General features: G+C 34.1%; 1 protein-coding gene across 1 annotated transcript; it reads left to right on the top strand.

Annotated features, from left to right (window-relative positions):
* Positions 1-7,322: 7,322 nt before the first annotated feature.
* Positions 7,323-11,223, top strand: LOC139861338 (sucrose-phosphatase 2-like). The gene is made up of 9 exons (XM_071849709.1): positions 7,323-7,465; positions 7,941-8,021; positions 8,112-8,411; positions 8,553-8,654; positions 8,763-8,957; positions 10,136-10,426; positions 10,512-10,698; positions 10,788-10,834; positions 10,989-11,223. The coding sequence occupies exons 2-9, from the start codon at positions 7,962-7,964 to the stop codon at positions 11,076-11,078; spliced, it is 1,272 nt and encodes a 423-aa protein (XP_071705810.1). The 5' UTR covers positions 7,323-7,465; positions 7,941-7,961; the 3' UTR covers positions 11,079-11,223.
* Positions 11,224-12,166: the final 943 nt, after the last annotated feature.

The following is a 12,166-nucleotide window of genomic DNA, read 5'->3' as shown; positions in this document are numbered from 1 at the left end:
TTCCATTTCATAATAACCAAGTGTATTATTCAACTAAATGTTTGATTTTACACTCCCATTTTTGATATACTCGAAACTTTCCAGAAAACATCATTCGTACTTTGCGGAATTCACAAGTATTTCATGAGCATGAGCATCCTTCACCAAGGAATATCAATAAGAATAAATAATGATGTATTAATTACATTAGTGAAATACTCCGCAAAGATTATGTAATTTTTAAAGTTTTAGGGATTATTCATTTCTAGTTCCAACCATAAACCAAATGAGATTAATATAATATTAACTCATTAAATTCATATTACATCTGAAGAAAATATACATACATATATTTTCATAAAGACTGTAATAAAAATTCTTTTGTACAAAATATTACTTGAGAAATTTTATTTTAACGGGTAGGTAATACCCGAGAAATACTTAAGTTCACATTAATATGTTACACTGTACATTTTCAATGATGTTTCAACAATCGTTAATTATACTCTCTCCTTTCATAGCAATATACATCATTTCACAAAAATCAAGACAACCATTTTCCATGCCAATTCAATTACATATTCTGATTTTGACAAATCATAATTCAAGTCAAGATTTAAGAAGTGTCATCAATCTTAAATTCCTACATCCTTTGAAACCATACTTTGAATTCAAAATGTTATTCATAAAACCCAGGAGAATATTATTCGTATCTTTCATAATTCGCTATGATTTCACCTCCACCATCATATACTAACGGATACAACCTGCGTTCAAACATTCCAATTCAAAATTCTTGAAAGCACCTCAGATTGAAAATCAACGAATTGGACTCATTATATATGAGAATGCGGATGAAGCAGCCAAAGCTGTTGATGGTCTTAATAGTCAAAAGTTAATAATAAAGAAAAGTATGTTAGAAAAGAAATTTGGAACTGAAAAACGGATCGAGCAAACTATGAAGGAGGCTGTTGACAAATCACAAGGACTAAACCCGTACCTAAAGAATTTAGATAATTCAGTTTCTGATGGAAATCTCAGAAGATATGCAATCTCTTTACGTATTCTAAATCCTTGCAGAAGAATTTTCTTCATCATCCTTTGATTTTAAATTTTTTTTTTAAATTCTAAGATATCATCGTATCTTTCATTATAAATATCCTCAATATTTCTGAAAAATACCTCCATAACTATTCTTGTCTGAAATTAATTATCTCTTTGCATTATCTGTATTACATCATAACGGAAACTGTTTTAGTTTCAAAATTTTTGTAACATTCGAATTTAAGTTCATTGATATTATAGAGTAGTGTTGGAATGAAAGCATGAGTTAGTGTAATATAATGACGCACAATCAACGTGATTATATTATAGTAAGTCATGCGGAAGTTCTAATGGCACATGATGAAGGTAGTACTTGATCAACATTACCCTCACCATGTACCATGTTACACGACTCTTTCATTTTACTTAACATATGAACATATCAAGAATGTATTTTCTTGATAGTTCTTTACTTTCCGTGATTTCAGTCGTTTGCTAATATAATCGTGCCATTACATTTTTCTTTCTGCTTATAACACTAGTTATGCTCATTTGAAATCCTATCTATCGTATTTCTGGAGAAATCTTTATCATTTCATTTGTATTTCTCAATAGTGAGAAATTTATTGAACTTGTGCTTATCATAAAACGGAACCCGACCCATTTAGGGTACTCGAAATACTCCATTCATCGATCTTATCATTTTCTTTGATAATGATTATACTAATAATCGAATTCATTTAAAGAATTCAAGTTATATCATATTTCGTGATACGAAAATATCTTCGTTTTCGTTTTCAACTTTCTTTAGCCAAATTTCGGGACGAAATTTCTTTTAACGGGTAGGTACTGTCATGACCCGAAAATTTCGGTCAAATTTAAACTATGATAATTCCGACAAGATAAGCAAATTGATGTGTTGCATTAAAATATTTTTTTAACCATTGGACTTTACCCTACGATTCACGAACAACCTATAATTTAAAACTCGAACCCGTCATGATTTATATATGAAATGATAAAAATTTACTATTAAACGATGCTATTTCAAATTAAAAATTTTAAGCATTAAGTCGTTTTATTTTTATGATATAATTTTTGTAATTTTTTTTAAGAAACGAAGTTAAATTAAAAATGTACAATTTGTAACACACAACGTACAACAACGTGTAGCTTAAATAGTTGAATCGAAATTAATTCATTTACTATTCATATGAATAGTAAATGAAATGAAATTAATTAATTTACTATTTACATGAAAGTGACATGATAGAAATTATTAATTATAAGTTACATAATATACCCCTGAAGTATTTAATAAATACGACTTTTTAAAAGTTTACGATTCAAATTTGATTCTAAATTTATTATTATATTATTATATTTTATTTTAATATTATTATATTATTATATTATTATATTGAAATTTATATTATATTATATATCTTTGTCCAGTCAAAAACTAGAAAACACATATTACACTTATAAACTTTATAAATGAATCTTTTTACAACTAATTTCATAAAGCTTAAGACCAAAACAGATATATATGTATTCAAATATAAAAAGTGGAATTTTTACTCATACTTTTACCCGTCAACTATTAGCAACAAGAGTACGAAATACCGGTCCGTGAAAACTGTCGGCAGATATTATTGAATTCTAATTCACACGTTTGATTCCTTTTATTATTATATTATTTTAATATTAGTATATTATTACTTTATTATAATATTATATTATTAAATTATTAAATTTTATTTCAATATTATTAAATTATTATATTTATACTATATATATGGAACGATTATGTTTCTGGTTCAATTCATTCACATAGATAGATATAGATATATTACTCTGTATTACTAAATTCTTATTATTATTTTTATTATTATTACTCTTAATATTAATATTAGTATTATTATTAAGTAGTATCATTAATATTAGTATTAGTAATATACATAAAATACTACGACGGGTTTATGCTCAAGTGATTTCAAAATAGATTTTTCAAATGGGTTAAAGCTAAGGAATTCATGGGTATTAAAAAAGGAGGTTATGGGTATTGATCGGGGGTATTGTTCGTGAATTAAAGGCCAACCTTGCATTTATCATTTCCGTTGCGTCTGTATACTTTTCCTACAATATTGAACCACAATATTGATACGTGAGTTTTCATAGCTCCCTTTTTATATATATTTTTGGGCTGAGAATACATGCGTATTTTATAACTGTTTTACGAAATGGACACAAGTACTAAAAACATATTCTACGTTGAGTTGTACCACTTTGCATATTTTTTCCTAATAGCTTGGTAACTAATATTTACATATTGTAAGAGCATGTAAGCGCGAATACTATTGATAGATCTATCGGGTTTGACAACCCTAACCGGGCTAGTCGCTCTAGTATCGTAAACGGTTGCATAGTACTTCATTTTTACTACACCTGGTACAGTGTAGGGAGATTTCATAATAAATGGAATATGCCACATTAATTGTTAAGTATGGTTACCGAAGCGCTCAACAACTTATAGAATACTTTTATACATTTGCGAGTGTACGGATATTTATGGAAACTGAAATCTTGTGGTCTATTACTGTTACGGAAATGATTGATTATGATAAACTATGAACTCACCAACCTTTTTGGTTGACACTTTTAAGCATGTTTATTCTCAGGTATTAAAGAAGCTTCCGCTGTTTAACTGCTATGTGCATGGAGTCTTAGATGGCATATTTTTCAAGGAAACTTGCATTCAAACATTAATATGTATTATATTTTGACTGTTTAATCAATCGATGTATTATTATGAACTATCATTTATTGGGATTGTCTATATATAGAAATCACCACAAGTCGAAAACATTTATGTACATGCTTTAAAAATGTATACAAATTTTAAAACTTTCTTATATAGAAAGCGCTTCTTTTGAAATGAATGCAATGTTTATAAAACGTATCATATAGAGGGAAAACCTCGCAATGGGACCGATGAATGATGTGCTGCGTCAATAGGGATTTTGGCGGGCCATCACAAGGTGTTCGATTACTTCAAACAGTTCCATGTCATGGTAGAACGTGAGACAAGAAAGAAGTTAAAGTGTCTTTGATCCGACAACGGCGGTGAATACTCTTCCAGGCAGTTCGATGCCTATTGCAGATCATATGGCATCCGACATGAGAAGACAGTTTCACGTACACCTCAACACAATGGTATAGCAGAAAGAATGAACCGAATAATCATGGAACGTGTTCAGAGCATGCTCAGTATGGCTAAGCTACCAAAGCCATTCTGGGGAGAAGCAGTCAGAGTCGCATGTTACTTGATCAACCGATCTCCATCAGTACCACTGAATTTTGAAGTTCCGGAGAAACTTTGGTCTGAAAAGGATCCATCATACTCTCACTTAAGTGTATTTGGATGTTTGGCGTACGCACATGTATCCAAAGAGCTCAGACATAAGCTGGATGCAAGGACCACTCCATGCATATTCATATGCTATGGAGATGAAGAATTTGGATACAGATTATGGGATCCAAAGGAGAAAAAGGTGATCAGAAGTAGGGACGTGGTGTTCCATGAAATCCAGACAATGGAAGATATTGAAAAGCCCACAATATCTCAGAAGACAAATGTTGCTGCTCAGGTGCCAGAGGCAACAACGGAATCATTCATGAGAAATGAATTTTCAGTGCAAGAAGAAATGCCAGAAGTAGAAGATAATGATGAAAATGACGGTGCTGAGCAGGGGGAGCCACAACCCTATTTGCCAGATGTTCCATCACCATCACAAGGTCAAGATGATGGTGGATCTCCTCAGAATGTTCCAGAAGTTCGTAGATTTGAACGAGGTCGAATTCCATCGAGTAGATATCCAGAATTCGAGTACCTTCTACTTACTGAAGATAGAGAACCAGAGAGTTTTCATGAAGCAGTAACTCATAAGGATAAAGAAAAATGGTTGCTCGCAATGCAGGATGAGATGGATTCTCTGCAGAAAAATCAAACTTATGAGATTGTAGAACTTCTACGCGGGAAGAAGGCACTGAAAAATAAATGGGTGTTCAAGCTGAAAAAGGATGGTAGTGGAAAAGTGGTGAAATACAAAGCACGGCTTGTAGTCAAAGGATTCCAACAGAAGAAAGGGATTGATTTTGACGAGATATTTTCACCAGTAGTCAAGATGACTTCAATTAGAGTCATACTTGGATTGGTCGCAAGTATGAACTTGGAGCTTGAACAGATGGATGTAAAGACAGCTTTTCTTCATGGAGATTTACAAGAAGAAATTTACATGGAGCATCCGGAAGGTTTTGAGGTTTCAGAAGATAACCTCGTATGCAAGCTGAAGAAAAGTTTATATGGTTTGAAGCAGACACCTAGGCAGTGGTACAAGAAGTTTGACTCGTGCATGGTAAGTCAAGGGTACAAGAAAACTGCAGCAGATGAGTGTGTCTACATTCAGAAGTTTTCTGAAGAAAATTTCGTTGCTCTTCTACTATATGTAGACGATATTTTGATCGTAGGGAAAGACACAACGAAGATCAACCAGCTGAAGAAGGAACTCTCGAAGTCTTTTGACATGAAAGACTTAGGACAGGCTCAACAGATTTTGGGAATGCAGATAACCCGAGACAGGAAGAATAAAAGGTTATGGCTATCTCAGGAGAAGTATATTGAACGAGTGCTTTCACGTTTCAATATGAACACTGCCAAACCTGTTAGCATTCCATTAGCCAACCATTTCAAGTTAAGCAAGAGTTCTTGTCCCTCATCCAAGGAAGAGATCGGGGAGATGTCTTCAGTACCATATTCTTTAGCAGTTGGAAGTTTGATGTATGCGATGGTGTGTACAAGGCCCGATATTGCTCATGCAGTGGGAACGGTGAGTCGTTTTCTCTCCAACCCTGGGAAAGAGCATTGGAATGCAGTAACATGGATTCTCATATATCTTAAAGGTACAACGAATCTATGTCTTTGTTACGGGGGAGCTGATCCAATCTTGAAAGGCTATACAGATGCGGATATGGCCGGAGATCCTGATAGTAGGAAATCTACTTCAGGATTCATTTACACTTTTGCAGGGGGAGCTGTTTCATGGCAGTCAAGACTACAGAAATGTGTTCATTATCCACAACTGAAGCAGAGTATATTGCTTCCGCAGAAGCTAGAAAAGAAATGTTGTGGTTAAAGCGTTATCTTCAAGAATTTGAAATCAAGCAAAAGGAGTACAAGGTATATTGTGACAGTCAGAGTGCTCTAGATTTGAGCAAGAACTCCATGTACCATTCCCGTACAAAACATATTGATATTCGCTATCATTGGATACGCGAGGTAATTGATCGACAACTGTTGAGACTAGTGAAGATCCATACAAAGGAGAATCCTGCGGATATGTTGGCAAAGGTGGTGACTCGAGAGAAATTGGAGTTATGCAGAGACATAACTGGAATGTTCGTGGATTCGGCTGGAGGGGGAGAATTGAAGGTTTTCAGCCTACAATCTAGAAGCCCACCTTCTAGATGTTCAAAGTAGCCTTCTTTGAACACCATGTGAAAGTAGCAAAGTTGAAAACGGTGACGGCCGCCAACCTTCCACGTTCACACGTCACCTTCCTCGTTCACACCTATCTACCACTATAAGATCTTAGCTATAAATAGAGGTGCAAACCTCAGTTGTAAATCATCCCAAATCACTCAGAGAAGTGTAATCACAACCTAGATAGTGTGTGTGAGTTTGAGAGTTTTTTTTATAGAGTTTTGTAAATACTCGTGTAATCTATTCTTGTGAGTAATAGAGTTATTTTCTCTCAAATTTGTATCTCCCAACGTCCAGGCGATCCTCTCTTCTCAACAACAACATTATATTTTGAAGTATATTACTTTTGTAATTTTTCAAAAAGACATAGAAAAATATTATTAGATTATAAGATCTTTAATAACAAGTTCACATTTATTTAAATAAGTTTTGGTCATAAGGTTAAATTAGTATTTTATCTTAATTCAGACTATACTTTCAGTACATAAAACAAGTAATAATTACTTCCATAACTTATTCAACAGACACATTAAATATCCAAACAGACAATATTCAGATTTGAAAAAAACAAACGGAGCTTAACCATCGAGTTGGTTCTTTTTTAGAAAAGATGTTATACAGTAACTTATTTAACCCTCTAAGTTTTAGTATATATATGCACATCTATATCCTGTGTTTTTAACTTGTAATAAAAAGAAATCGATTGATGATTCATTGATTGATTCGGGAGGTGGGCATATTCCGTAATAATCCGTAGCATTTGTGGGTGACCAAAAAAGCGCCAAATAAGTGGGGGATCCGATCCATATTCGTATCTCAAATAAGACGCCATCCTTCATCCAATTTTAATTCCCATTTCATTTCATCATCTTATTAACCCTAACCCCGCGTACGTAACTGGTGAGTAATCTCTTCTCCACTTTAATTTCTGCATATCTTTTGATTCATCCACTTATCTCACTCTCTGTTATGATTAATCAAATTATAATAAATCTGAACAAAATCTCGATTTTTCAAAAATTGTTTTGTAAGATCGAAGATCCCCTTTCATTTTTTTGGGGTTTCTTATATCGAATGGTTTTTACATTTTAAGCCCTCGCTCTTTTTTTCAATTTTTTGATTAAAGTGATCATATTAACGGTTTGGATCCATCTTTATTATTTTATTGTTACCTGCATATATGTATGTGTTGTTTGTTTACAGAATTACAGTACTGATACTGATCTTGTTTCAATTATAAACTAAATTTCAAAATTAACCACTTGCAAAACTTATTGATGCTGTTGTTTCAGTTATAACTTATTAACTAAATTAGACATTATTATCATTATCAGTGTTATAAAAGCAATTATTTTTGTGACTATCTGGTTTATAGGGTTAAGTAACAACACAAAAAATGGATCGACTCAAGAGTTCTGCACGTCTCATGATCGTCTCTGATCTCGACCATACTATGGTACGTGCTACTATCGTAAGCTTATTGTGATTGTATTAGTATGGCTTAAATTGCTATAAGTATAGATTTATTAAACGAAATGTGTCACAGGTTGATCATCATGATCCTGAGAACCGTTCGATACTAAGGTTTAATGCCTTATGGGAAGCTAAATACCGTCATGATTCATTGCTAGTTTTCTCAACCGGAAGATCGCCTACACTGTACAAACAGTTGAGGAAAGAAAAGCCGATGTTAACCCCTGATATCACCATCATGTCTGTGGGGACTGAGATTACGTACGGTAATGCAATGGTGCCAGATGAAGGTTGGGTCGACGTTTTGAATAATAAATGGGATAAAAAGATAGTTGCAGAAGAAGCAAGCAAATTTCCTGAACTTACTCTGCAGGTATGAGATTACACATAGTATCTGATATTAACTAATTTAGAGGAAGACTATGGTGATTGCGTTCGTAACAGATATATGATTCCCTTTAATTTGTTAGACATGATATGTTATAAAATGTTGGTTACTTTATGGAAACTGCAGTCTGAAACTGAGCAGCGCCCTCACAAAGCTAGTTTCTATGTTAAGAAAGAAAAGGCGCAAGAAGTAATGAAGAATCTTTCTGAAATTCTGATCAAACGAGGGGTGAGCTTGAGATTCTTTCTATAATATTTTTAGGTCACTCGATGACAAAATACTAAAGGATGTTCTTTTTTTCTCTTCTTATAAAGTCGATAATCTTTTGGTTGTCAGCTGGATGTGAAAATAATTTACAGTGGTGGGATGGATTTGGATATATTGCCGCAAGGGGCTGGAAAAGGTCAAGCTCTCGCTTATTTGCATAAAAGATTGACGGCAGAGGGCAAATTACCGCAAAATACTTTGGCATGTGGAGATTCGGGGAATGATGCTGAACTATTTACCATTCCAGACGTACATGGTGTCATGGTTGGTGACTCGTCTGTTTTCGCGCTTCCCCTTTGTATGAAAGTATAGGTGACAATATGGGCGGTTTGGTCAAAATGTGTTTGGTTGACTTAAAACACTTTTTGTCCAAAATTTCAGTTTTTTCTGTAATAACTTTGTGTCCAAACAAGATTCATATCTTTTATATTGCTAATCTAATTTTTCTGAATAAATGATTTAGCAGGCTTACTGCAATGAAAGTAAACTTTGGGCGACTATTGACCCATTTACATGCTTTCTTCTAAGCTCCTGAAACATAGTCTTATTGACCCATTTTAAGCCCATATATATATGGATGTATCTAAGTGAATGTATTTAGGTTATATCTACGAATGTATCTATACGTATATGTGTTTAGGTATGCGTATTTTATATGCTTATGTGTATGTATCTATGTGCATGTATCTAGGCGCGCGCGCGCGCGCGCGCGTGTGTGTGTGTGTGTGTGTGTGTGTGAGAGAGAGAGAGAGAGAGAGAGAGAGAGAGAGAGAGAGAGAGAGAGAGAGTACCTTTATGTATATTCGTTTATGTATTGGTATTTATACCTGCCTATGTGTGGGGGGGGGGGTATATATGTGTGTGTGTGTGTGGGTGGGTGGGAGGGTGGGTGGGTGTTTATTTTGCTTGTTTGTAGGCATACTTGAAATTACAGGGCTCTGCGCACTATATTATCCATGCTATTTGTCCTATTGTTATGCTTTACTTGCTATATGTGTCCTCTTTTTATGGCTACTTTGTTTGGTTGCATCTTCCTAGGCGCACTTAACTCTTACAGGTACATATCATTTGCCCTCACTTTTTTGTTTGTATGAGCATTTCTGGCCGGAGGTCCTTTAGGAAGCAATCTCTTTTGCTTCTAGAGTAGAGGGAGGGAAGACCTGATCTAGTCGCGGGTTCTATACCCGAGGGTGGAGTAGTGACTTCCTTCTAATCTAGGGTACGAGGAATGATTGTCTACACCCTATCTTCCCCATACCCTACTTCTGTGGGATTGGGTATTGTTGTTGTTGTTGTTGTTGTTTAAGCCCATATGTTAATTTTAGCCATTTGACCCGTAAGAACTGAAACATAGCTCATAATGAACCGTTTATATATAAATGGGTGGAATTTGCCACCTTGATTAACTAGTGTGCTGATGTTCACAAATTTTCTTTATGCAGGTCAAGAATGCACAGGAAGAACTGTTGCAATGGCATGCTGAAAATGCCAAAAATAACCCTAAGATTATTCATGCTGATGAAACATGTGCAGCTGGTATCATACAAGCAATTGGTTATTTTAAGCTCGGCCCAAATAAATCACCCAGAGATTTACCTGATTTTTTAGACTCTAAGTTGGACCATTTTGACCCTGCTTACGAAGTAGTGAAGTTTTATTTGTTTCTCGAGATGTGGCAACGTGCAGAAATTGAGAATTCGCAACATTTTATTGACAATCTGAAAGCAGTTAGTGTACGTTACTAATATTACAGTATTGTTAACTATATAATCATTGTGGTTAGTACCAAATTCTGCTTTTAACCACCTCTTTATGCAGTCCCCATCTGGTGTATTTATCAATCCGTTTGGTGTCGAGCAATCTCTTCATGATGTCATCGGTAAGCTAAAAGACTGCTATGGATCTAAAAAAGGAAAACAATATCAAGTTTGGGTTGATCAAGTCTTCCCTGCTCAAATTGATTCTGACACATGGCTCGTTAAATTCAAGAAGTTGGAGCAAATTGGTAAGTAAATGTTACAAACTTGTGTTTTGGTCAAACTCAAAATCAGTTTATAAATGTTGAAGCATCTAACGGTTGATAAATCAATATAGGTGAAGTACAGCAGGGTTGCTATACTACTGCTATACTGAGTTCAAAGGTAATGTGTTTAACAAAACTATTATATATGTGTGTGTGTGTGTGTGTGTGTGTGTGTGTGTGTGTGTGTGTGTGTGTGTGTGTGTGTGTGTGTGTGTGTGTGATCACTGTAATAATATTGTCTCTCGACATGTTTTTCTTGTTGTTGCGTATAGGATGTGAAACCGTCACAAGGGCTTACGTGGGTCCATGTGCACCAGACATGGATGGAAGGATCCACGGGCGGCAACAATTGGTATCTTTAAGATTGTAGGTTTCGCCCGGCTTTGAGGTATACATTATTTTGTATTTAAGATCAATGTAGTAAGCTGAATCCTTGTAACAGCTTTTTTGTATGTCATGTACTATTATGACAAATGCTGGTTTTTTATAATGAATTTCTTGTGCTTTTAATAATTATTTTTGTAGATCAGTCGGACCCTTGTGGTCCAGTGGTTCACCTCAATGCTTAGCTGTTGGGGGTTTCACCCTAAAAGTTGACAATTTATACCCCTAAAAGTTGAGCCCGCCCCTCGAGATGGTTTAAGGTTCGGATCCCTGTAATATGGTTCGGGTTTTCGCCCGAAAGCGCGTGTGTGCGTGGCAAATGAGAGTATTCGATGCCAACTATTGCCTTTAAAAAAAAAAAACTGAAATGTTGGTTTCCTTTCACATCACATGGTTTTTCCACTTATTTTGTAGAGTACAATTTTTTTTTTTACAATTTTTGTAATCTAGCATTACTTGAGAAATGATCATCGGAGAAGAGAACCCTAACACCGGGTTTTCATTATTGGAACTTTTGCCTTAAACTTTCTTTTTTATATGAATAAAGGGGTAAAATCAACACAAGACAAGTCTCCTACAGTTTTCCCTAATATACGATTCATACAATTTGTGTGTCTACATTTGAGAGTTTTACGAGTATTTACATGTTACAAGGAGGCTGTTGCGTGATTTTTTCATTCGTTGACGATCGACTTTTTATGACCATTAATCGGTTTTCTCATGATTCTAATTTTTCATATGGGTTCTCTTTAGTTCTTAAAAAATAAATAGGCCTTTGTATATAAAAGTTTATATATATATATATATATATATATATATATATATATATATATATATATATATATATATATATATATATATATAGAGGAGTAAATTAAGTAAATAATAAATCCGTCTCAATTTGCTAGTCCTGAGTTGATTTTTTTTCTTAATTTTGATTTTAAATAATTTTTTCCGTGCTATATAATATTTGATGAAATTAATATGATTAAATTAAGTTTTATATGTGTTTTCATTTGTTATAACTTTCATAAAGTATTATATAACATAAAAAAATTATTTAGAC

Source organism: Rutidosis leptorrhynchoides, chromosome 8 (assembly GCF_046630445.1).
Source record: "Rutidosis leptorrhynchoides isolate AG116_Rl617_1_P2 chromosome 8, CSIRO_AGI_Rlap_v1, whole genome shotgun sequence".
Taxonomy (NCBI): domain Eukaryota; kingdom Viridiplantae; phylum Streptophyta; class Magnoliopsida; order Asterales; family Asteraceae; genus Rutidosis; species Rutidosis leptorrhynchoides.
Note: the sequence above shows the minus strand (reverse complement) of the source record. Positions and strands in the feature narration are given on the sequence as shown.

Excerpts from the sequence above, each read along its gene's own strand:
- LOC139861338 (XM_071849709.1), top strand. The coding sequence starts at position 7,962 with ATGGATCGACTCAAGAGTTCTGCACGTCTCATGATCGTCTCTGATCTC. Across the intron at positions 8,412-8,552 it reads TTCCTGAACTTACTCTGCAG|TCTGAAACTGAGCAGCGCCC; the intron begins GTATGAGATTAC and ends TGGAAACTGCAG. Across the intron at positions 8,655-8,762 it reads AAATTCTGATCAAACGAGGG|CTGGATGTGAAAATAATTTA; the intron begins GTGAGCTTGAGA and ends TTTGGTTGTCAG.